We start from the raw sequence: 27,696 nt of genomic DNA, 5'->3' as shown, positions 1-27,696 counted from the left end.
TCTGCCCTCTAATATTAGACTCCCCTACCTTTGGGAAAAGATGTTAACTATCTGCCTTATCTCTGCCACTCGTTATCTTACAACCTCTATAAGATCACTCCAAAGCTTCCTACGCTGCAGGGAAAAATGTCCCAGTCTATCCAGCCTCTCCTTATAACTCAAACAATCAAGTCCCAGGAACATCGTAGTAAATCTTTTCTGATTTATTTTGACTACGTAGCAGAAATGTTCCTTTCCTTGCAGTAACCAATGGACTACTGCGGTTCAAGAAGGCAACAGAAATGGACAATAAATCATGTCCACACCAGCAATGCCCACATCACATGAACAGAAAAATAAAACAAAATGTACTGTCACTCACCTTCATTTGCCCAATATATCAAAATATACCAAAATAAAAGGCTAGAGAGAGACAAAAAATATAGCAAATGTGGCTCTAAATGACAAGATAGCTTAAGCTGCTTTTGCATTTATCTTTATAGTTTGTATTTGTACTGCTGATTCCCAGTAGCAGCTCCAATAGAAATGTGCCAGATTTACTATTCGCTGGCAACATGATTCATTATTTAAACTAGGACATCACTACATCGGTCTCAAAAAAATCTGGCAAGTTTACATTTCAGTTGGCAGTAGACATGCAATGCCTGCATACCAGGATACACAACTCTCTACAGCCAATGTAAGTCTGCTTAAAACATTTATTATAAAATGTTATTTATTATAACATGTTATTATAAAAAGGGAAAAAAGAAAGAGAATCCTCGAGTTTTGTTCAGGAACACTTAAGTGGCAAGCAATAGGAACTGGTTTTGATTCAAAGCCTTCTCTCTAATTCTAGTTTTGCTTAGAATAACTAACTATAAAGCTCCTCCGGAAAACATGGTTCTGCACTGCACCCAATTCTGCTCTTGCACAGAGACGGATCTTCCATTGTTGGTCTGTTTACAAACAAATATCAGAGAGGTATGATCATCAATATTGCAATATAGATATTATGGCTACCACAACATTTCTATAATTGTACATATCTAGTCCACCCACATTTTTTTGGTCTCTTTGATAATCTTTTAACTTTATTAGTTTTCAAATTCTGAATCACGAGACCCTTTCTTGTATTGAGAACTGGGTCAGCATTAAACAATTTTGCCTTTCAAAGAAACCTGAACAATCAACCACAGTGGAGGAGTCAGCCATCTGTTTGGCTATGCGTGATCCAATGTTCTGACTCTACTATGCCACCTCATCCTTCGACAAAGAGCTATACAGAATTTTTGGAACATAGGAGTAAAAGTAGATCATTCAGCTCCTCAAGCCTGTTCTGCCATTCAGTGGCTAATCTGTACCTCAACTCCATTCACTCATCTTTGATTAAAATTCCTTACTAGCTTTACCTAATAAATATTTGTCAATCTCATTCTTAAACATTTTATTTAACTTAGCCTGTTTGGTGAACGGGAGGGGGGAGTGATGCAGAGTTCCACTCCCTGTTTGTGAGAAAATGTTTCCTGATTTCACTCATGAATGGTCTCATTCTTGTTTTAAGATCGTGATTTCTGTTTCTTGATTCCCCACCAGAGGAAATTGTTTCTCTCGATCTAACCTACTGATTTCCTTTATCAGTTTAAATACTTTGATTAGACCACCGACTTCCTAATCTTCCAATCTTGAGGAAAAAGAAGCCAAATGCAACCTCCTCATAATTTAATCCTTTCTAACCCCTCTGAGGACAATATATCCTTCTCCTTGCGTGATGCTGAAAATTAAATCCAGTACTCCAGATGGAGCCCAGCCAAGACTCTCATGCATCAGGTCCCCTCCTTTGTACTCTAACCCCCTTGAGATAAAGGCTTACATTTCATAAGCTTTTATGATTGCTTTTGTACCTGATCATTAGCATTTATGATCTTTGTGCTCAGATACCTAAATCCCTTTACACCTCCACAGTTCCTAGTCTCTCACCAATTAGTAAGTATTCCAATTTGTCTTTCTCCGATTCAAATTGGAACACCTCATACTTCCCCACATTGAACTTCATTTGTCATCTTTTTGCCCAGTCACTTAACATGTCTCTGTCCTGTTGTAAATCCCCCATTTACAAAACTTGCGGTGCTTCTAACCTAGGGTCACCTGCAAACTTGGATATACAACACTCTTTCTTCGTCCAAGTCATTAATATTCATGGTGAAAGTTGAGGACCTAAGATAGACCCATGAGGAACACCACTTGTTGCATCCTAAGAGTTAATTCACTCTATACCTAGTTCATACCTCCCAACTATTTGGCAAACCATATCATCAGAGTTCTGACTTTTCACATCATGGATTCTCGTCCCATTGATTTTTTTATCCATACTTTCATTACAATTCTTTGGGTCCTTTGCTGTTGCCTCCCCCATGCAACATTATTATTCCTTCAGCTGAGACCAGAACATTTCTCTAAAATTTGGATCATGATTGCTGCAATTTCTCCCTTTACTTTAAAAAAAAAATCACTTTAAAAAAGAGAGTTCTGGAGTGGGGGAGCAAATATTATTGTGTACGAACTAATGTAGCATATTCCTACTCAAAATATATACCAAGAAATATTCAATGAGGCTTTACATTACCCTCATGTACTTCTCGGATGCTGTTAGGTACTAGAGGGATGAGCTTTGGTGGCTAACTAATCTCTTATCTTTTCAAAAGTTAACGTGTGACTATTGTGCTGTTGGGTCAAGCCTAAGCAAGGAGACACTGTGTGCGGTCAAAGAATATACATACAGACATTCTGTACATACTATTATGACTGACCAACTGAGCAACCGACTCGCAAAATTATGTATAAGAACCTTGTTCACAAAGATTTCTTTATCTCATGTGTAGCTTTCTTTTGTAACAGAAAACCAGCATAATGGCAGCACTGCATTTAGTCAATTGAAGATAGAATTACAGCACAGAATATGAGAGGTAGTAATGAATAATCTCATCTGTTCTTCATGTCCTCGTTCCTGATTTTTTTTTTAAAAGGGGGGAAAATAGCCTGAACAGTCTGTTCTGCAGGGGTGTTAAAGACAGCTGTAGAATTTTCAATAAACTATGGTAATGAAGTGAGATCTAAGTGCAAATTCCTACACCTGATTGTGTCTGAGCCACAATTACAACTATGAATTACATATACTGTTACAATCTGTAGCAGTATATAACAAAGACGTTCTCAACTCAGGCTATTGCTCCTGGCTCTTGTAACTAGCAGGAATATTGTTTTACATACTCCCGAATAGTTCTGTGCTAAGTCATCTGCTTAGTCTGGAATTCAGCCATTGAGCTAGGGAGACCCACTTTCAACCCCCAATCTACACTGTTGACCAATCTCAGCGTGAGGATGAAAATTGACCTATAGTAGAGAAGTGCGGGAAGAAAAAACAGCCGGGATTCTTGTTTCTAATTGTTATCACCCCTATTACTTTCCAGATTAAAACAAAGACATTCAACTCCTTTTTACTCAATTCGACGTCAGTCCGTAGAGAGCTTAATCCATCCAGGTGGCATTCCTTGTAACATAAAAGAAAATCAATAAATCGGAATACATGCCAAGGGTACATGTTTTACGTGACGTGTAGGCATTTAGGTCTGCGGTCCATTTGTTGGTGTTTGTGTACAACACGTTCGTCATTTGCCCCATCAGCCACCACAATTGCCTTTGCACCTTCTGCCTGGTCATACGCTAAGCGTTATCAGAGTATAAGCCTCTCTGCTCAGTGGGATTGAATAAGTCTGGACATTATAGCTCTGGCTGGAAATGTGAACAAGGCATGTGTAATTTCCATCAGTCTGTGATGTTATTCCATTCAATCTTAGTGAGAGATGGAATGACAGTCCAAGAATAATCAACTTACGGATAGATAAGGCTCAGCAGCAAGCAATACATGTTTGGGGGGAAAAAATTATACACGACTCCTTTTTATAACAAAATCTCTCTCCTCACACATTTATAACTTATGGATCACATAGTAAATTGTTTTACTTTTACTCTTTGTACTGTTTGGTTCAACGGTATAAGGCTTATATTCAGTGACTTGTTGAGCTTTTTAGCCAATTTGCTAGTAGTACACTAAGTTGGTGTGCATGAGTGCGTCCCAGTTCCCTCCCAGTTTCATTCATCATTGGTGAAGGTAAGCAGCTAATGTCTGAAAAGATCTACTGACCGTTACAAAAAAAAAAAATCAGCCATGAAAAGTCCAGAATTGTGTACCCACAGACTGACGAATTACATCTATTACTGATTAGTATTCAATCAAAAGTATTAGTTTAGACATCCAGAGGGGACTATGTTATCTAGATGTACACAATAAGAATTAGTGCGTGATATATGATTAATTGCTTTGTCTATTTAAATTAAGAATTTTATGGGGTGGACTGGTTTTTGTATCCGGATTGATGTCAATAGAAGGAAAATTGGAAATGCAGGCAATCAGATCACTGCCCATACAATGAAGCAGATAATTTATCCCAGCGGCTGCAAATTCTTAGGGCCTTAATCTAAATGAAACAGAACAGATTCAGCAGAATTAATGTGTCAATCCCAACGCCTGCAGAATTTTCAACTCTTGTGCAGATCTGGCTCAGTGACTATAGTGACACCAGTCACGAAAACCTTAAGGAAAATGCTCACAACAGAAATTTAGAGGCAGAAAAATGAATGGCAAACAGTGCAACTATTATCCCTCTGTGAAGCGGAGAGCTCATAGCCTCAATGGGAAAGGTCCTTAGTGCAATGGGCTACACTCATGATACAGATGCTGCCTCAGGCAGGTGTCTGCTTATCTGGAGTCAACTGCATAGTCGTCTGAAAGCTAATTTGAACCAAAAGCTTTGACCCCACCTCATGGATGGAAGTGAATGCTTGAGGCATGATGCGCATGTCACATAACAATAGCTTCTGTTTAAAAAGATGATCTCCTGTTTCAGCTGGCAAGCATCACGGCAAAACACGGCAATTAGTTTATGGGCAGCATAATGAGTTATTGTGTGCCCCTGTTGGTAATGCGATGGTTAGCCTGTTGAAGAATTAGACTGGAAACGACATCCTCCAATAATTCAAATTTATCTGATTGAGTAGTCGAGACACGTGGCCTCCTTGTGAAGTCACGACCTTTAAAAATGGCGGGTTGATAGGATGGAGATATGAGGTGGCATGGGGGCTTGAGGGGGGCACAGGAGATAGTTGTCTAACTTCCGTGAGTTGGCAAGGGGGCATGGAATGGAGAGGTGGGCATGTGAGGGATGAGGATTGAAAAGCCGCAACAACTCTGGGACAAAGTCCCAGAGGACTGAGGTGGGCCTTCTAAATAGTCCGCCTCCGCACTCGCCCACACCTCGAACTGCCTATGATCTGCTTCCGGGGTCAGCTCCCTCCCTAGAGCGAAAATTGGGGCTAACGGGGCCCTTTAAGCTTGGTAAGCAGTTGCACTCATTTCCTTCTATTTTGACCCTGGATAAATTCCAAATGGTGGAACATATCTTAGATTTTGCCCTATTAAGGGGCACAAACAATACAAAACAACAACAATACATTAGATAGGATAGATGCGGGCAGGTTGTTTCCACTGGAGGGTGAAAGCAGAACTAGGGGACATAGCCTCAAAATAAGGGGAAGTAGATTTAGGACTGAGTTTAGGAGGAACTTCTTCACCCAAAGGGTTGTGAATCTATGGAATTCCTTGCCCAGTGAAGCAGTTGAGGCTCCTTCATTACATGTTTTTAAGGTAAAGATAGACAGCTTTTTGAAGAATAAAGGGATTAAGGGTTATGGTGTTCGGGCCGGAAAGTGGAGCTGAGTCCACAAAAGATCAGCCATGATCTCATTGAATGGCAGAGCAGGCTCGAGGGGCCAGATGGCCTACTCCTGCTCCTAGTTCTTATGTTCTTATAAGCATACCCAGCATAATTTTTATTACTGAGGCTGCTTGCATGACATTTTCACACTTCTAATTCTATAATGGGGTGGCGCAAAACCAGATTGACGCAAAGTCACGTCTGGATCATTTTTTAGGCTGGAGGGAGTATGGGAAGAACATAAACACCCATAATTGTATTCCACTCACCAATGAACATTTAATTACTGAAGCAGCAGGCAGCTATCTGGGGCTGTTCACTTGGAAAATGTAGAATCAGGAAAACTCAATTTCTAAATTTGTGACATAAATGACAGCCAAATTGATTGATCCGAGTATCCGATTTAATGGTACGTGCTGCCAGCCAGTGGGATCGTGTAATACAAATGAATGTTTGGAGAATTTAACCAGTGGTATTAAAATTTATTTCCTTGGAAGAAGGCTTCACAATTAAAAAGTTTTGAACAGCACAATTTCATTGTAAGGCATCAGCTTGGCTAAGTCGTAGTGCTCCTGCTTCTGAGTTTTGAAATCCCAATCCAGGATTTCACACCTCTGAGCTGTACCAATTATTTGGATGAAACACTGGGTGGGATTTTCTGTCCCACTCATGTGTTTTGCAGAGGCGGCCTGCTATTGGCAGGCAGCGTGACCTTCCTGTCCCACTGCTGTCAACATGTTTTCTCATTATTTGTACCCCTTTGCCATCGGGGAACCAGGGAGCTGACCGAGTGGGATTGCTATTGACTGGAAGATCCCAGCAGCAGAAATTGGCCGGTAAACTTCGGCCTCTAAAGCAAGGTCCCGGGGCAGGAACAAGTTGCAGCTCATCCAAAACTGATCCACCACCTACTAGGCACAAGTCAGGAGTGTGACGGAACACTCTCTACTTGCCTGGATGATGACAGCTCCAACAACACTCAAAACGCTCAACACCATTCAGGACAAACCAGCCGTGCTTGATTGACACTGCATTCTCCAACCTAAACATTCCACAGGAAACAGGAGCCATAAGCAGCCACTCGGCCCATCGGGTCTGCTCTGCCATTCATTCCCTTCATCCCCACGCACAGTGACAGCAGTGTGTACCATCTACAAGATTCACCGAAGCAACTTACTGAGGCTCCTTCATCAGCACCATCCAAACCATCGACCCCTACCCCCCCTCCCCCTAAAAAGTACTGTGGGTCTATCTGCACCAGATGGACTACGGCAGTCAAACAGCAGCGGATCACCACCACCATCTCAAGGTGAATTCAAGATGGGCAGCAAATGCTGGCCTACTCAGCAACACCCACATCTCATGAAAGAATTCGAAAACAACTCAATTGCTTCATGTGGTAGCAAGTTCCACATTCTTGCCACTCCCTCTGAAGTTTCCCTTGAATTCCTTATTGGATTTATTAGTGACTATCTTGTATTTATGGCCCATAATTTTCAAATGTGCCATAAGTGGAAATATTTTTTCTAGATATTAATCCTGGTTTGTAACTCTAAAAGGGTACCCAGGTTTAACCTGAATAAGTGCAGGGTTTATGAACGGGGACAGGAACAGCATCAAATATACTTATACCTCACATGGATTAGAACTGAAATAGTCGAGAGAGCAGAAGATCTTGGCATTATAGTTCATAATTCTCCCCATGGTTCATGACCAATATCAAGAAACCTAAGCCAAAACAAATATGGTACTAGGTTGTATTAACAGAATGATTCAATATTATGCAAAGCAAAGGGCAGATCAATCCCGGCCCTGGATCACTGTCTGTGTGGAGTTTGCATATTCTCCCTGTGTCTCCGTGAGTTTCACCCCCACAACCTAAAGATATGCAGGTTACGTGGATTCGCCATCCTAATTTGCCCCTGAATTGGAAAAAAATAATTGGGTACTCTAAATTTTAAAAATATATATATTATTCAAAGTACACCACTTTGTCCTTGACCTAGGCTCTAGTTTGACCACATTTAGAATACTGCATCAGTTCCGGGCCCTCTCATATTGTTGCTGATTTAGAGGCTTTGGAAAAGGTTCAGAAGTGTCACAATAATAATTCATAAGATCATAAGAAATAGGCCATTCAGCCCCTCGAGCCTGCTCTGCATAAGTCCATAGCTGATTTGACTGTGGCCTGAACTACACCTTGCTGCCTGCCCCCTGTAATCCTCAATTGCCATGTAGATCAAAAATCTGTCTAACTCAGCCACGAACATATTCAGTGGTCCAGCCTCCTCTGTCCGTTGGACAAGAGAATTCCTAAAATAGACTGTCATGATATGCAAACATGCAACCAATGAACACTCAGAATAGGACACAACCAATGGGCAGTCAGGACAGTCAGAGGTGGCATCCCCACAAGGGGGCATGACATAAACACTATAAAAGGGATGAGGCACTCACACCCTGACACTTTCCACAGACAGACATCTAGAGAGTTAGACAGGGTTGATCAGCAGCATCACACCCCAGCACGTGGCTTAGAGCAAGCTGGTACAGTTAGATTGAGTTACTACAGTTAGATTAGCAGAGCGTGGAACTCATTTGAGAACTGTGTTCATAGTTCAATAAACACGCTGAACTCATTTCAGAGTCTGGAGCATCCTTTAGTTAAGACTGCATCAAGTAGCAGCCTGTGCTATCCGAAGCAGCATAACACATAAAAGGGAGACCACTTATTTTTAAAACTGTGACCTCTAGTTCTACATTCCCCCTCGAGAGGAAACATCCTCTCAAGCCCCCTCAGATTCTCATGTTTCAATCTGATCAACTCTCATTCTTCTGGACTCTAAATCAGTACAACCCCAACCTGGTCAGCATTTCCTCATAAAGACAATTCTTTCATCCCATGTCTCAGTCTAGTGAACCTTCCCTGGACTGTTCCCGATGCAACTTCTGTAAGTCAGGTGACCAAAGCTGTACACAGTACTTTAGGTACGTTCTCACCAATGCCCTGTCTTGCCCTTGTAATAAAGCACATTTCATTTGCTTTTTCAATTACCTTCTGCATCTGTGTGCTACCTTTCTGTGATGCATGTACCAGGACACCAGATGCCTCTGTATTGCAACATTCTTGTACCTCTTCCCATTTATTTGCCTCAGCATTGGCAGTGTGCCCTCAGTCATCTTTCCCAGTATCATCTTCTGTGGCACAGCATCCAATTTTACACTTACATCTGGATGTTTCTGTACATCAAGGTGCAATATAAATCCACACTTTTGTAAAAGTGCTTCAAAACCCCTCACACAATAAATTATTGTGACTATTGTTACAAAGGCAAATTGGACACAATGGGAAATGGGAGCGTTGTTTGTCACCTGGAAATGAGTCACACAGCAAAGCTGAGGGTTGCGGCAGAAAGGGGCAGAGAGAGGGAGAGACGGAGAGAGAGATTCAGAGAGAGAGAGAGAGAGAGAGAGAGACAGATCTGCATGAAACATTTGAAAATTTTCAAGTCATCATTTTTGAAAATACATTTAGAACTACACTTCCATGATTGGTTATGTTCAAATTCAGTATCTGCTGTGAATGGTGGGGTTTGTTTAGTGCCACAAGTTTCTTCAATGGAAAGAGCAGTGTGTGTGTGTGTGTGTGTGTGTGTGTGTGTGCTACAGTTTTACAGGCACAAAGAAACCTTTGAACAAGCCGGCTTCATATTTCAAGTAAGGGACCGGTTAGACGGATTTGCTTAGATTTTTCTAATTGGCTCAGGTTTTCAACAGGACCTTGCTGACGGAGAGAATCCCACTTTTGCTGCATTGGGGGCAGCTACCTATAACACACATGCTCTGATTCCATGGTACCAAATCATTCCCTACAGAAAAGCATCCTTCACTATTAGCAGAAGAAATTGCTATATGTGTGTCAGAATAGATAAAAGTAATAATAAAGACGTCTCAAGTATTATAACAGCACAGGTCAAGGGCAAGGCAAGGGGTTAAAATGTTAGACCTTAAAGAAAAGTTACCTGCACTGGAGATAATTCAATCATCTCACAGGGCATTAGGATAAGAAAGGGGACCCACGTCACAGAAATCATGGCTCCAGCCTGTCTGTAGGAGATTCATTGTCCAGCCCAGTGCAGGGGATAAAAACACATTAACACCCCAACCAGAAGTTCAGGGTAAAGGAAATATGTTGAACAGAATCCAGGAGATTACTTCTTCTTAGTTGATCGTTTTCCCATTCAAGATTCCAGAAAATATGCATACTGATCACCTTGTATTGTTCCGACTGAATTGATGACTTCAATGGGCAGCATGGTAGCATGGTGGGCATTATGGGCAGCATGGTGGTTAGCATAAATGCTTCACAGCTCCAGGGTCCCAGGTTCGATTCCCGGCTGGGTCACTGTCTGTGCGGAGTCTGCACATCCTCCCCGTGTGTGCGTGGGTTTCCTCCGGGTGCTCCGGTTTCCTCCCACAGTCCAAAGATGTGCGGGTTAGGTGGATTGGCCATGCTAAATTGCCCATAGTGTCCTAAAAAAAGTAAGGTTAAGCGGGGGGGGGGGGGGGGGGGGGGGGGGGGGGGGGGGTTGTTGGGTTACGGGTATAGGGTGGATACGTGGGTTTGAGTAGGGTGATCATTGCTCGGCACAACATCGAGGGCCTGTTCTGTGCTGTACTGTTCTATGTTCTAATGCCTACTTGTAAATCTGAAAGAACCTTAAATATATATGCGGATAATTCTGACTAGGATCAGAGCTGACTTTTGCGATCTAAAGCTAGCAGCAGAACTTGCCTCTCCTGTGTGCACACAGCAATTCGAATAAATGCAACTTTTACATCTCCACGCGGTCGAGAACGGACTGAGTTTTACTTCCCTAACATTCTCCATCCGTCATGCTGACTCAACTTAAAGTAAGGTTGCATGGCCAAGCTTACCTCGGGTTCATTAACCTCTGTCAGTCTTCATCATCGAGCAGTATTTTGTCAACTCGACCAAGTAAAAATAAATATCACAAACAAAAATCAGATACCGTCACGTGTACAACCTCCAGGAAATGTTATTGAATTGCCATCATGTTGAGAACCTGTTCTGATATTTACCCTCCCTAGATCAGGATCTAAGTCAACCGCAGCATCTTGTCTGTGAACCCACCTGCTCATAAAGCACAGAGAAGGATGTGAACCTGGGATCTGCTCTACAGAACAGAAAGTAAATTTATCAACCCTGGGGGAGCCCATAGTCATATTGGTTTATTGTTTGTAAAGAATGGAGCACATCAGGCAACTTCCCTAGACTCCACCAGCTTCAAAGTAATTTCACCTCAAAACACAAAAATGTAATTGAGGTAAATGCGACTAATAAAAAACCCTGCAACCCGGAAAACAATTGAAGATGAGTAGATCAAAAAAACAAACAAAATTTATCATTATTTTTCTGAGCCAGGTATTTAATTTCCTTTACTCGCCTGGACGGCATAGGTGTACTTAATTTTAAATCTAACCATCGTGGCAATAATCACTGTCAACGTCAGCTCACTTTCCATCCATTTATATCTTATCTGGTCAGTAATATTGTATTCAAGCCTCATTTGATCAAAGATATAGCAGGAGAATGATTTACAGACCCTTGAAAATATAGAAAAAACAGGATGACTAGGTACAGAAGTTCACAATGGGGTCAATGCATAGCACAATACTTTTGCGTAGAACTCATTTCCAACTCAGTTTTGTGCACTCAGAAGCTCTTTGTTTCACTGCCAGACTCTAAGTGCATGCAGAATGTCAGCAATAGGCCGGGGTCCTAACAGCATCCAAAAAACATTCTCCGCACCGTAGTTTACTGTTAGGAACAGACAAGAATCCACATAATGAAGTCAATTCTGGACAACAAACGTACTAACGATTTGTGTTGTTTATTTCCTTACCTGACAGCAAGAGAAACAGGTGGAGCAGTGCCTTTCTTTGGCCCTGCTGAGTAAACTTTAGGAAATTAATGTCACAAGCCTCAAAATGCCATTCCAGAAAGGAGCAGTATCCAGGTGCACTGAACAAAAGGTCCAGGCCTTTCACTATTTCAGTTCCTCTCAACTTCAATGCAGAAAATATCCTATTGAATAAATGGGCTAATTTGGAGAAATAGTGTTCCCAGCACATGGTATTTGCTCTTGTGAAAGTACAGATCAGGAATTTGGGTGCACATTAATGAATGGAAATGTGCACTTGCCCTGATTACTGCTACATTGCCCTAGCAGGTTCAGCTCTATTCTCAGATGACAAATCTATTATATTACCCTTCAAATTGTTTCATCCAGCTTCCTAGTTGCTCATTTGCTTCAAGTGGTACTCAGCTATACAAGCAATAAAGTCTTATGTTCAGACCCGAGTTTATGCTCGTTAGTTGATCACAGTCAGGACCACATGAGAATGCTCCAAAAGGACTTCGTATTCCCAGGCTAGCTAGGGAAGCATAAATTAATGAAAGTTCCGGCTCCTGTGTACAATTGAGTGACTTCTGCTGGAAAGTGAATATCAGATGGGGATCAAGCTCAGTCACAGCATATCCAAAGTCAAATAACCTGCCAATACTCATTCTCTGGTCTTGCACAACACCAAATCCCACAGGACACGTCACCTCCTTCAGGAAAGGAAAGGAAATTAGTAAAATTCACGAAATAATTTGGTACAAGACCAGAATTAGCCTTGCATTGCTCCTTCTGTTCATAATGCACACCCACAGAATGTGTTTAATTAACAAAAGCAAGTTTCATGTTTCAAAGAAAGTGTCAAGTGGCTTCACTTTTTCGCAAAGTAGTACAAAAGCACAAATTTCAACATGTACAGACTGTACTTGGCACAGTTACAATCTGTACCTTATGAATACATTAATAGATTGGGTTATTGATGCTGTCAATAGCGCAGTTGCATCATTGCAACCAGCCTTGGAGACTTGGGAAAAAAACAAAACAACAAAAGCTCTGGTCCTTGCACTTTTGCTTCCCCACCACAAGACTTGATATGCTTTCATTTCCTACTCACACTATTCACCACCATTTAAATACATTGTCTACAAATAAATTTGCCTACAACAGCACATAAATAGGAAAATGCGAGTGCAGTCCCCACAATTTCCGACCCATCATGGTGCACAACTGCTGGACAAGGCTCCATGCTGGGTGAACACACATAAAGCCAACCCTCTAAAGTACAACTAGGCCTCTGCTAATGCTGTCTCTTACCAAACCATTAGAGAAGGGAGTTCTCCTACTGCCTTGGCCAAAGTTTCTTCTTCAGTCAACACACCCACCCTCCCCACCATCCCAAGAAAGTTGGCTGGTCATATTTACATTACTGTAATATTTAGTTGTATCCAAATTCATTGCTGTTTGCCTCCATACCAGCAACTAATAAGCTGGCAAGTGTTTTAGGATGTTCAAAAAGTGTTAAAGCTGTTTTTTTAAACACAAGTTTTCCACCTTGCTAGATGACATGCAATGGAGGGCTGACACAGCTTCCAATTTATCATGCCCATTGGTTAAAGACTGGCTCTCTGGTGCAACTTTTTTGACAGCACACCAGAGGTTGGGAATTTGACGTGGTAAGTATCATTGTTCAGAATTCCTGTCCTAGTTCCTTGTTGAAATACCTTCTGGCATTGTCGATTAGACCCATCTGGTTCACTGATATCCTTTAGGGAAGTAAATCTGCCAGCCTTAACTAGTCTGGCCTACACATGGCTCCAGACCCACGGCAATACATAGATACATAGAAGATAGGAGCAGGAGGAGGCCCTTTGGCCCTTCGAGCCTGCTCCGCCATTCATCACGATCATGGCTGATCATCCAACTCAACAGTCTAATCCTGCTTTCTCCCCATAGCCTTTGATCCCATTCTCCCCAAGGGCTATATCTAGCCGTCTCTTGAATATATTCAATGTTTTAGCATCAACTACTTCCTGTGGTAATGAATTCCACAGGCTCACCACTCTTTGGGTGAAGAAATGTCTCCTCATCTCTGTCCGAAATGTTTACCCTGAATCCTCAGACTGTGACCCCTGGTGTTGGACACACCCACCATATGGAACATCTTCCCTGAATCTACCCTATCTAGTCCTGTTAGAATTTTATAAGCCTCCATGAGATCCCCCCTCATTCTTCTGGACTGCAGCGAGAACAATCCTAACCTAGTCAATCTCTCCACAATCAATATGGTTGACTCTTAAATGCCCTCTGAAATGACCCAGCAAGCCATTCAGTTGTATTCAACCGATACAAATATACAAAAAAAGAAATAAACCGGATGGACCACCCGGCATCGACCCAGGCAACAGAAACGACAACGGCAAACCCAGCCCTATCGACCCTGCCAAGTCCTCCTTACTAACATCTGGGGCTTGTGCCATTGTTGGGAGAGCTGAATCACAGAATAGTTAAGCAACAGCCTGGCATAGTCATACTCACAAAATCATACCTTGCAGACAATGTCCCAGACACAATATCACCATTCCTGGTATGTCTCACCCGCAGGACAGACCCAGCAAAGGTGATGGCACAGTGATATACAGTCAGGAGGGAATTGCCCTGAGAATCTTCAAAATCGACTCTGGAAGTCTCATGGCTTCTGGTTAAACATGGGCTTGGAAACCTCCTGATTACCACGTTCCGTCTACCATCAGCTGATGAATCAGCACTCCTCCATGTTTAACACCACTTGGAGGAAGCACTGAGGGTGGCAAGGGCACATTATATATTCTGGGTGGGAGCCTCCAATGTCCATCACCAAGAGTGGCTCAGTAGTACCACCACAGACCGAGCTGGCCGGGTCCTAAAGGGCATAGCTGCTAGACTGGGACTGCAGCCAATGGTGAGGGAACCAACTAGAGGGAAAAGCATATGTGACCTCATCCTCATCAATCTGCCTGCTGCAGATACATCTGTCCATGACAGTATAGGTAGAAGTGACGAACGTATAGTCGTTGTGCAGACAAAGTCCTGTCTTCACACTGAGGATACCCTCCATCGTTTTGTGTGGCACTAGAACGGTGCTAAATGTGATAGACTTCGAACAGATCTAGCAGCTCAAGGCTGGGCATTCATGAGGTGCTGTGGGCCATCAGCAGCAGCAGAATTGGATTCAATCGCAATCTGCAATTTCATGACCCGGCGTATCCCAACTCTATCATTACCACCATTGAGGGTGGTACAGTGCTGCCTCACAGCACCAGGGACCCAGGATCAATTCCAAGCTGGGTTACTATCTGTGTGGAGGTTCCTCCAGTTTCTTCCCACAGTCCAAAGATGTGCAGGTTAGGTGGGTTGGCCATGCTAAACTGCCCTTTAGTGTCCAAAAGATCAGGTTCGGTTACGGGGATAGGGTGGGGTCTCTTTCCAAGGATCAGTGCAGACTCAATGGGCTGAATAGCCTCCTTCTGCACTGTAGGGATTCTATGTGACTATCAAGCCAAGGGATCAACCTTGGTTCAATGAAGAGTGCAGGAGAGCATGCTAGGAGCAACACCAGGCATACCTAAAAATGACGTGTCAACCTGGTGAAGCTACTTGTTTGCCAAGCAGCATAAGCAGCAAGTAATAGACAGAGTGAAGCGATTTCACAATTCACACATCAGTTCTAAGCTCTACAGTCCTGTCACACCCAGCCATGAATGGTGGTGGACAATTAAACAACTCACAGGAGGAGGTGGCTCCACAAATATCCCCATCCTCAATGATGGAGGAGCCCAGCATGTATGTGCAAAAGACAAGGCTGAAGCATTTGCAAAAATCTTCAGCCATAAGTGCCAAGTGGATAATCCATCTCTGTCTCTTCCAGAGGTCCCCAACATCGTAGATACACTCCACATGATATCAAGAAATGGCTGAAGGCACTGGATACTGCAAAGCCTACGGGCCCTGACAATATTGCAGCAATAGTACTGAAGACTTGCCACACCTCTAGCCAAGTTGGTTCCAGTACAGCTACAACATTGGCATCTACCCAGCAATGTGGAAAATTGCCCTGGTGTCCTGTACACAAGAAACAGGACAAATTCAACCCAACCTAAAACCATCGTATCAGTCTACTCTCCATCATCAGCAAAGTGATGGAAGGAGTCATTAACAGTGCTATCATGTGGCACTTACTCAGCAATAACCTGTTTTTGGATGCTCAGTTTGGCTTCTGGCAGGGTCACTCCGCTCCTGACCTCATTACAGCCTTAGTTCAAACATGGACAAAACAGCTGAACTCCAGAGGTAAGATGAGAGTGACTGCCCTTGACATCAAGGTAGCCTTTGACCGAAAATAGCATCAATGAGTCCTAGATAAACTGGAGTCAATGGGAATCAGGAGGCAAATTCTCCATTGGTTGGAGTCATACCTGGCAGAAAGGAAGATGGTTGTGGTTGGAGGTCAATCATCTCAGCTCCAGGATATCAATGCAGGGTAGTTTCTAGGCTCAACCATCTTCAGCTGCTTCATCAATAACCTCCCTTCCTTCATAAGGTCAGAAGTGAGGATGTTTGCATATGATTGCACAAAGTTCAGCACCATTCGTGACTCCTCAGATAACAAAGCAGTCCATGGCCAAAAGCAGCAAGACCTGGACAATAACCGGATTTGGGCTGACAAGTGGCAAGTTACATTCGCGCCGTACAAGTGCTAAGCAATGACCATCTCCTACAAGAGAGGATCTACCATCGCCCTTGACATTCAATGGCATTACCATCATTGAATCCCCCACAATCAACAGCCTGGGGGTTACCATTATTCAGAAACTGAACTGGACTAGCCATCTTAATATTGTGGCTCCCAGAGCAGGTGAAAGGCTAGGAATCCTGTGGCGAGTAACTCACCTCCTGACCTCCCCCAAAGCCTTGTCCAACATCGACAAGGCACAAGTCAGGAGTGTAATGGAATACTCTCCATTTGCCTGAATGAGTGCAGCTCCAACAACACTTAAGAAGCTCAACATCATCTAGGACAAAGCAACCTACTTGATTGCTCTTTCTTCCACAAACATTCAATCCCTCCAACACCGATGAACAGTGGTAGCCGTGTATACCATCTACAAAATGCACCGCAGGAGCGTGTCACGGTTCCTTAGGCAACACCTCCCAAAACCATGACCACTACCATCTAGAAGGACATGGGCAGCAGATACCTAGGAACCCCTCCGCGTAGATGTTCCCCTCCAAATCACTCACTATCCCGACTTGGAAATATATCACTGTTCCTTCACGGTCCCTGGGTCAAAATCCTGGAATGCCCTCCCTAATTGCACAATGAGTGTACCTACACATCAGACTGCGGCAGTTCAAGAAGGTTGCTCACCACCACCTTCTGAAGGGCAAATAAGGAAGGGCATAAATGCTGGCGTAACCAGCGACACCCACAGTCTGTCAATGAATAATAAAAAAAGGCCAGTCAGTGGCAACCTGCTAATTTTATATTAATAAAGATCTGTGAAATACCCCAGTAATTTTTTTGCATCTGTCAGTGTGCTAGCTGGCTAAATAACTTGTTTTTTATCTTACCTTATTTCTTTTAATCTAAATTTCCTATTTCTTTCTTTTATGTTGAGTTTATGTACAAAATGGAATATCAATTTCAAAAACCTTTGAATAATGATTTGCGGCACCTAAAAAAATAATAAAAATTTATGAACATAGTTTATTTTCAGGGTGCTGGCAAGTCTTGATTGATTTGAAATGAGTGCAATTTTACTGAACTCCCAACAAAAGGTTTTGGAAATCTTTGCCGCCTTTCTGCAGTAATGACTGGTACCCCTGCTGATCCAGAAACGGCACAGTTTATGTTGCAACAACTAAAGCCACTTTAAAATAACTGCACATTTAACTAATCTCGTTAAAACCCGGGTAAGCGCACAAAATCTAACAACAGGAAACACTTTCTATGGACTGAATGGACGGGCATATATTGAAAATCCTAATTTGCCAATGCATCCTTTCTCAGCCAGCACAAGCAATACTTTGTTTACAATTGATTTGCCATACACTTAAGATGTGCAATTTGGGACAAATTGAATACAAATGTGCTAGAAACTCATGCAAACATCAAGTGGTCAAAAACAAAATGAAATGCAGTGGTGTACTATGGACAGTTCCAATAATTGCAAATTGAGCACATACTCTATTGTGAGCTTTGTGAGTCATTTTTGCTGAAATACTGCCTGTGGGTCATTGAATTTAATCCTATTTACATGGGAACAGAGCTGTTGCTTTGGTTCCTGTTCCACACCACTGTACCCTCGCATTCCAAACACTTTGTCGCTCTTTCCAGCGCATTTCTTCCTTTTACTTTGCAGTAAAAGTGCTGCCTTCAAACCACCTGTGCTACAATCTAATCAGATTTGTCTAAGTGTCCCGAGAAGATTTGAGAGGAAAGGTGCCACAAAATTGCTGGGAGATCCAATTAATTTTGTCTTAGAACACAATCTTACGTGTAAACACAATAAAGGACCACACTGTAATAACTTTCAGCCAATTATTTTAGGCTGTTGGAATGACATCGGTTGTAATCTTAGTGATTAAATGGACTGAAGTACAACATATTGTATTGATTAACAGGGCACAGACCGTGTACCTGACTGGATTCTCAACACACGCCGATCCAAAATTTCTTTAAACTGTTTTTTTTAATCGTTCTTTTCTGAAGGCAATTACTTAAAGGATACAACTCCACTGGTTTTAAGAGGCCTCTAGTGCCCAGCTTAATTGGCCATCCTTCACTTGTGAGATCAGAGTATGAATACTAGCAGGTTCAGTATGGCCTACACACGTGTAGTTCCAGCGGGGAATCATTATCAGTAATACCGGCTCAGCTTCCCTTTCAGCAGCCAGGTACACAGAAGCTCGTGGCATAACCCTAATTTTGGCTTGCCTGAAATTTGCTCACGAATAGACGAGATCAAATCTGGAAACTTCTTAATCATCCCCTGGACCCGAGTAAAATAATGAACTAGTAAAAGGTTGCAATTGCCCCAGTATACTTAAGGTAGGGAATAGCTAAACAATGAACATCAGGAAGGTTCTTGCTGGCCTACTGTCCTGTATTGAGTTTGCTGATCTCAACCAAGATGGCAATTAGCTTGTGGCTATCTACACCAAAGGGTCAGATTTCCATGCCTCTGCCTGGATGAGAGCTGAGGCAAACGGGCTTTAAATAAATGGTGGGTGGGATTCCCTTCCTCATTCCTGTTGCCAGCTGCTTTTAGCAATGTGGAAATAAGGATGCGAGTCGCGAGTACACACAGCACCTGTGAATTTGCCAACACCATGGAAGAGGGTGAAATTTAAGAACCTCTGCTATTTTCATGGAGTCATGCCTCTTTTAGTAGGCCACATGGTTCATGGAATCTCAGAGGAATTGGGAACCATGGGGAAGACCTAGTCTGGAGTCAGGACCCTTTGACAGTAAGTTAAAAGGGATTGCCAACTTTATATGTCATAATATAATGGTCTACGGTGAGTTAAATATGTTTATAATGAAGTGACTGATGATGAGGCTTTGTTCAGAACAGTAAGCGACCATTAATTTACCAAGCACTGTAAACGTGGAAAAGTCTTTGCATGCAGTAGAGTACATGATCCACTAGATAAAGGGTGCGATTCAGCCATCGCATTGTACCCAGCACAGAGCCAAGTGCAACGAGTGAATCCCAGGAGAACACCAAATCGGGCTTTGTGCCGGGCCAATCTGGACCATGCCTTCGCTGAGTGTGATCCAGATAATGATATTTAAATTATCAATTAGGGCCATTTAAATATTTGGACTACATATTTACCCCATGTCCGGGAGTCAATGCCAGCGCCTGCGAGGCCTCAAGCGTGAACGTTTAGCACTGGTTTCCACATGCATGAAACAGGCGTGATGGCAACTCAAGGGGTCTCGCAGGCCATTAGAACACCCCCCCCGGGTGGTCGGGTACAAGGCTGGGTAGTACCCTGGCACTCCCCTGGAACCTGGGGACTGTCAGAATGGCACCCTGGAAATGCTACCACGGCACTGTCAGGGTGTCTGGGTGGCACTGCCAGGGTGACAATGCCAAGGTGCCCAGGTTGGTACTGCCAAGAGTCGGGACCTGGGGGGCCAGGCCCATGAAAGGGGGTTGAGGGGGCTGAAGAAAGGTTGTGCAGTTGTCGGGACTCATGTGAACAATCCCTGGGCTGCCTCCAGAGATCAAGATGGAGGCCACCCACAACCCAGGAACACCGCAGTAAGAGGTCAGGGGAGAATTGCAGGTGGACTTTCCAGATCGGGTGTCCTGGAGGGGGTCCATCTTCCAACCTCAGAATATTCCTGAAGATCCATATTTATTGTCAGCAAGTCAACCTTCCAGTCTCAGAGTGTTCCCAGAGATCTATCTTCATTATCAGGAGGTCACTCTTCTTCCTTCAATAGTGGATCGGTGATGTTGGCCGCCTTCTCTGTGTGGTACCCAGACACAATGGTGGAATATGCACCATCCTGGCCTGCTCCTCTGCTGAACACAGCACAATTAATGAGGTCAGCGCTGGAAAATTTGTGTGTTCCTGCCAGACGCCGCAGCAGGAAGCAATCCACGTTCCAGTTCCTACAAGGTCACTTAGTTTCAAATTAGGAGAATTCCGCCCTGTGTCATTTGCATGCTGTGCTTCAAGCTTTTCAGTGATTGCTTGTTCAGCCTTTAACGTAGTGCAACAGATGGCCACCCTGTTCCACGATTCCAGAGGCTTTAACATAATCAGCCCGAGAGAATACTGGGCATGATTCTGACAAATTAACACCAAGTGTTGCCGACAGCAGGGAATTGGAAGAGTTTCCCACTGGCATTGGGAGTCCTGTAGAATGTTGAGTTTTCCACTGGCCTTGGGAGGGGTACAGCCTAAACTTGCTGACAGAACCCCCTCCTCAGAGATCAGGGTGCCATTTTAAAAGTGGCATTGATCTCAGAATAATTTTGCAGTGCCCCTCCAATCATTGGCAAGGCCCCCCCCCCCCACAAATTGCTGGTAAGACCCATCCCCATCCTGAATCACTGGTAAGGCACGCCCCCTCCTCAAGTGAATGACACCCCGTTATGGGCTACAGAGGGAGGATCTGCCACATGACATCCATCCAGGGATAAAACCCCAAGCTGAGCTCCTCCAGTCCACCCCAAGCCCCCCAACACAGAGCTGCCTTCAAGGAGCCCCTCGGCACCCTGGAGGAATGCCCAGAGGTACTCACCCAGTTGTGGACCCTCCCTGCGGAGTCCAAGGCGCTAGGTTTCCGCTTGTAAAGAACTGCATTCATTCACATCAGTGTGACTCCCAGCTGGCGAGACTGGAGTATCCCAGGAGGCCGATGAATCGGGCTTTCTGCCCGATAATCACATTAAAATGAATGTAAAGAGGAATTCCCATGCTCTCGACCGCTCTGGGCGAGAACTTGATCAGGGCTGACGGGAAGCTGATCAGGGCCCGCAGAGCCAGCTGGGAGACTAGTAACTGGTTTTACACCTGGCGAGAATCCCATTTTGGTCCTCTCACCCAATTCAGTGGAACATCACGGTTCCCGCCTGGGGCAAGCGGCCCCAGAGAATTGTTGGCACAGTTGTGCAATGGAATCTCATGGGAATGCGCAGGTTGCAGCATGCTGCACATGCGCAGCTCCCAACGCACCGTACATGCGCTGTTCCCAACACGCGCACATGTGTAGTTCCCAATGCGCTGCACATATGCAGTTTCCAATGCGCCGCACATGCGCAGTTCCCGATGTGCTGCTCATGCACAGTTCTCAACACGCTGCACATGCCCAGTTCACAACTTGACGCACATGCGCAGGTCCCAATGAGCACCGCACATGTACAGATTCCAGCATGCCGCACATGCGCAGTTGCCAATCCATGCCGCACATGCACAGTTCCCAACGTGCCACACATGCGCAGTTTTGAATGTGCCACACACGCGCAGCTCCCAACATGCCACACATGCGCAGTTTCCAATGCACACCGCACATGCGCAGTTCCCAATACATCGTAGATGCACATTGTATTTCGAAATCTGATAAATTCTGAAATCTAATACACACTCGGCTCCAAGCATTTTGGATAAGGGATGCTCAACCTATAATGGATTCAGCTCAGTAGTAGTTATTGATGTATGTGCCAATGGGATTGTGTGGTTTATTTTAATTGACAATTTGGTGGGTTCCTAAGAGGATTTTTTTCTGAAGAAGTTTTTGATGGCTGTTTATTTTGATAGTTTTTCATCACTTAATAAAATTGGAGTTTGAATAGCTGTGTTTTATTGACAATTCTATGAAGCTCTGAGGAGGATTAAGTTCAAGTTGAGTTTGAATGAATGTTTCTTTATTTTGACAGTTCCATATTCTTAAAGATTTACCAATGCTATAATATCCCTTTCTGTCCTCATGGATGTTGGGTGAGTGGACATGGGAGGCATGAAGGGGTAGTGGATATGGAGGTGGCTTGGGTTGGTGAGACACAGTGAGGGCTACAGTGTCCAACAGCCTTGCACTGAACTGGTTCAATGTCCCATTGAATGGTACCATGCCTGCCCAGTCGACCCAGAGACTGACGCACCTTGGCATCTGCCCTCCCCTGGTTCTGCCTCCGCCCTGCTTCAGGTGGGGCCAGTCCTGAATCAGCCGACCCCCACCACCCTGTGATGAAAACAGTGTGGGCAGGTACTGTCAGGCAGCGGACATGGTTACAGCATCAGAAAATAACCTGACTCGCAATTCCTGCCTTGTAAATGAAAATCCAGGCCAAGAAGTGCATTGATGTCAGGGGAAAGAGAGAACCGACTTGGATGTGGTACTGCCCAAGGTCGAACAAGGTTGAATGCATGGTGAAGTCACAGAAATGCACATGAAATCAGTACATTCACCAGGGGAGGAAAAGTAGAAACAAAACTGCAAAAGATAAAATCCTCATCACTAAAAGTCTGTCAGCTCCATTACTCAGGGATAACATTGCCAGCCCTAGATCTTGCCTTCATTTTGATGAGGAAAGTGCTGCACCTCTGGTGCAGGGGATCAGAATTTGGTCAGTCACGTCAGAATTATACCTATTCCAAAATATGCAGGGATGAAATGTCAGCTTACTGCCCGGGTGTGGATCAGCCACCTGATTCTCAGAGCCTTTGAACAATGCAACATGGTCACTGTAATTTCAAATCATCCTTGGGGACTGAACCCAGATACAGCAGCTTTGACCATGCGTGTTATCATTATGGAGAACATTTGCCAGACATCACATAGTAAGTAGGTTTACAAGCTACGAGTGACAAGATAGATCATTTTTTTATTTATTTGTTAACCTTCTTTCCATTTCACAGCTGTACAGTGTTTACAAATCATAACTGTGCAATTCTGACCTTGCTGGATCTCAGATTAGCAGGTTGGCGAGGCCAAGCGGGGATACGAATGGAACTATCTCCCCCTTCAATGTCGCTCGGTATAAAATGTGAGATCCGATTTCAGTTTAGAAATTTGGTCAAGACTGCCCAAATTAATTATACCAACAGTGGAACTCTTCAATTTCTATCAGAGATGCCCTCATCTGTCTGGCCTGTATCCCTCCGGGCGCCGAAGCAAGAAAGGGCAGCATCCTTGCACATTATAAAGTGCTCGAGTCTCAATGAAATTCAGCCCAAGGGCACTTAGCAATTTGACAAAGGAAGCCGTTTTCTGTCACCAGGTTTTAAGAACTCATGACTCATTCTTTGAAATGGTTCCCAACCAGCCTCGCAGCAAAGTTATGCTGAAAAGTTAAAATAATTTCAGACTCGCTTCCAACTCTTTTCTCTGCGAAACAGGAGGAAAGATTTAAGCGAAGACTAGTGGCAAGCAAACGTGCACCAGAGCAGACATGAACTAATTCCAGATGTGTTTTTGGTGGGGGGGGGGGGGGGGGGGCTTGTGCCGCACACATGCTTTCTACCTTGTCATTATAAAAAACGAAAAATTGTTCACCGCAAAGAAGAATTCTGCTTTTTAATGTTGGTCCCGGCAAGTTAAGCCCGCTACTAACTTGAGCTTGCGTTGCTAATATTGTTTGTTTGCCCACATTTTACATGAGCTTATACAAAAAAAATCTTTCGTTAATATGATCTTTCCCAACCACAAGACATCAGAAACGCTTTACAATCTACAAAATACTTTTGAAGTGTGGTCACTGATAAATATTGGCCAGGACATCAGGGACAGCTATCCTGCTCTTCTTCAAGATAGCGCAGTGAGGTTTTTTACAGTTACGAGAGGGCAAATGTGGTTCAGTTCAAGAAGTCATCTGAAAGACAGCACCTCAAATATCGCAGCACTCCCTCGGCACTGCCTTGGAATGACAGCCGAGAATTTTGTGCAGAGTCTCTGGACTGGCCCATAAGCCACAACCTTTACAGGATGTGACAGTACTCCCTACTGAGCCATGGTTGACACATTCCAGATACCTAGTTAATGTTGTTTAACTTATTACTGACAACAGCTACAGGAAAGGTGAATAGCCGGGACAACAGCAAATTACTTCAAATACTGTAAATCTAAAATAAAAAGTGAAAATGTCAGGAATATTCAGGATCGCTGGCAGCATCTGGTGAGACAGAAAAAGATCTATGGGGCTGGATTCTCCGTCGGCGGGATCCTCCATTTCGCCGGCAGCGCACTCGCGCCCGCGGATTTCCCCACGGCGTGGGGGTGCCCACAATGAGAAAGACCTTGGGCTGGCTGCCGGGACACAGAGTCCCACTGCCGGCAGGGAGGGGCGCCGCACCGGAAAAGGGGTGCGACGGGACAGAGAATCCCGCCCATGACCTTTCTTCAGGATTTTAAAAGATGACTGTTTAAACAAGTCTTCTTACAAAGCTGTGAAACAGCACTTGACAATGTAACACATAGAAGCCAGGTAAGCATTTGAAAAAGTACCACATAAAAGACTCAACAACAAAACTCATGGAATAGGAGGGTCAGTGTCTGCTTGGATCCCACCACGTACTCCATCTTTTCCCCAAGCCCTCCATGCAATCTCATGTCACCCTGGCTCCTTATAGCCCTGATGCCAACAATGCTCTACCCACCTATCCGCATGGGTCCTATGGCCCCCATGTCAACTCAATGTCAATGCATGCTCTCTCACCCATCATTTTTCCTCCTCATAACCTTCTTGCCAATTCATGGACCTTCCATACCCATTCACCCAGTATGCATTATGTATAGACCACTGAACTCTACAGTAGCAATGGCATGCGTGAAACTGTTTAGAAAAAAATACCCTTCATAACAACCCTATAAAAGTGTCAAATCATTCAGATCATGAAAGTATCAATAACAGAAGCTTTCAGGACTTCACACCTCTCATACTTATGCAAATAATTGAGATACTGCGAAAAAGAGATCAACAGAAAGAACAACTTATAATAACCACATAAAATGTCAATCAATCAAAACTAACGTTCTGTTGAGCTATATAAACAATCTCCCACTCACATAATCCTTTGATGGGTCTGTGCTCTCAGCTAAACCCATCACTGATCTGATGAAGGAGCTGCGCTCCGAAAGCTAGTGATTCCAAATAAACCTGTTGGGCTTTAACCTGGTGTTGTAGGGCTTCTTACTTAGCCAAACCCGATAGTGCATATGCATTACGCGCACGCTTATCCTGCAAGTGAAAATTAGAGATGCCGGGAATGGGGGCAGGAATCAGAGCAAGGAACATGGCAATTGGGAAGACGGAACATTTTGACAACCCTTCCACCCAGCCCTTTGTGGGGGGGGGGGCCTTAATATCAAGGCCAATGCCTTCTAATGAGAAAAGGAAGATGCAAAAATTAGATAGGAAAAACTGAAGAGAAAATGGACACCAAACAATTTATCATCAAACCCAGTTAAGCAACAAAGAACACTACTAATCCAAGAGCCTGATGAAAGAACTCAATGGCTGAACAGAGAAATGAGAACCTCTGAAATGGCTCTTGGTGGAAGTCTGAAGATTTGTGCCTTGTACTTATCGTTCTGGGCCACTTATGAGGGTGTAATACTTCAGAATAAAAACAATTATATACAATTCTTTTGCAGGATTTAAGCCAAGTTTGCTCATATAATTCCTCTTGCAATATCCGCATTGAAACAACAGTCCTCAAAACTTCAAATATCATGCCTTAATGTTTACTAAAGCAAAGGCTTCCTTCAAAGAGGAAATCTCTCACTACAAAGGAATGAACTTTTAAGAAAAATTCCCCAATGTTCATCTTTTCTGGAGCTGGGGGCTCACACTGCCCTGAGATGCATTACAATGATAAACATATTATATAAATGCACAAAGTTGTTGTTGATATTGTTCCAGACACTGGCTGCCCACTGGTACCTCATTCAATTACCTTCCTTTTGTGTGGAAGCTGGGAGAGTAAAGCTTTTGGACAGCTTATTTTTGTCACTATAGGGGCGGCACGGTGGTGCAGCGGACCCGGGTTCGATCCTGACCCTGTGTCACGGTCCATGTGGGGTTTGCACATTTTCCCCGTGTCTGCATGGGTCGCACCTCCACAACCCAAAGATTTGCAGGGTAGGTGGATTTGCCACGCTAAATTGCCCCTTAATTGGAAAAAAAGAATTGAGCACTTCAACATTTTTTTCCCCTAAATTTGTCGCTATCAATCATGTCCGAAAAGGTAATTCTCTTCTCATGCCCACTCTTCATCTCATCTTGCCCCCAATTCTCACAAGCTGTTGACCACCCAACTTCCCTTCCAATGCTAGTTGACATAGTAACATGTTCCCTTTAAAGTAAGTGGTAAGATGGGAGTGGGGGCTTGTGGTGGTGAGGAGGTAGTTGAGGGGCAAAGGCATTAGGGCGGGATTTTCCAGCCCTTCCCGCATCTTCCCGTCCTGTCAAAGGCAAAGCCCCAGCCAGAATAGGCAAGCTATGAAAAACACCATAAATATCGGCAGGACGGAAGATCTTGCCAGTGGCCAATTTCACTCTACTCTGCCACCACAAAATCCAGCCCACAGGTAAGGGAGGCCTAGAGACAAATTAGCTTTTAAAGAAATGGTTGGTCTTGGAAGAAAAAAGGGAGTTCCCTTTGCTGATCAGGTTTGACAAGTGCACCCTGCAAGGTTCTGTGCAGGAAGTTACCAAGGCTCCTTAAGACAACACTTCCAGACCCACAAACACCTACCATCCAGAAGGATATGGGCAGCAGATAGATGGGAAGAGGTATCAGTGTACAACCAGTGTCTGTAACAAACCATCGACACTGGTTGTATATTGTCAGGGCCGATAACCTTTGAACTGCATTAAATTGGCTGAAGACTATCTTCTTGGAAATGCTGGGGACCTCTGGAGGAGGACGAGATGGATCATTCATGTGGCACATCTCGCTGAAGATTGTGGCAAAATTCTCAGCCTCATCTTTTGCACTGATGTGCTGAGCTTCCCCATCATGAAGGATGGGAATATTTTTGGAGCCTCCTTCTCCAGTCAGTTGTTTTATTGTCCACCACTATTCACGGCTGGATGTGAAAAGATTGCAGAACTTAGATCTGATTGCTTGTGAAATCACTCAGCACTGTCCTCAACCGCTCAAATCACAAGCCCTTCATTCCCGGGATCATTTTTGCGAACCTCCTCTGGATCTCCTCCAAGGCCAGCACATCCTTCCTTCGATATGGGACCCAAAACTGCTCACAGTATTCCAAATGGGATCTGACCAGGGCCTTATACAGCCTCAACAGTACATCCCTGCTCTTGTATTCTAGTCCTCGTGAAATGAATGCTAACGTTGCATTTGCCTTCCTAACTGCCGACTGAACCTGCACGTTAACCTGAAGAGAATCCTGAACTAGGAATCCTGAGTCCCTGTGTGCTTCTGATTTCCAAAGCCTT

At 43.9% G+C, this 27,696-nt stretch overlaps 1 protein-coding gene across 4 annotated transcripts in view; it reads right to left on the bottom strand.

Annotated features, from left to right (window-relative positions):
- The window catches only part of alcama (activated leukocyte cell adhesion molecule a), a 340,167-nt gene that overhangs the window by 124,678 nt on the left and 187,793 nt on the right, over positions 1-27,696 (bottom strand). Inside the window, exon 1 of one of the 4 annotated variants that reach the window (XM_038801831.1) lies at positions 11,741-11,997. The exons of the other annotated variants lie outside the window; for them this stretch is intronic. Within the exon in view, the coding sequence (XP_038657759.1) occupies positions 11,741-11,969 (229 nt within the window). The 5' untranslated portion in view covers positions 11,970-11,997. Of the gene's footprint in view, positions 1-11,740; positions 11,998-27,696 lie in introns of those variants that run through there. 4 annotated transcript variants of the gene reach the window in all.

This window comes from Scyliorhinus canicula, chromosome 7 (genome assembly GCF_902713615.1).
Source record: "Scyliorhinus canicula chromosome 7, sScyCan1.1, whole genome shotgun sequence".
Lineage (NCBI taxonomy): Eukaryota > Metazoa > Chordata > Chondrichthyes > Carcharhiniformes > Scyliorhinidae > Scyliorhinus > Scyliorhinus canicula.
Note: the sequence above shows the minus strand (reverse complement) of the source record. Positions and strands in the feature narration are given on the sequence as shown.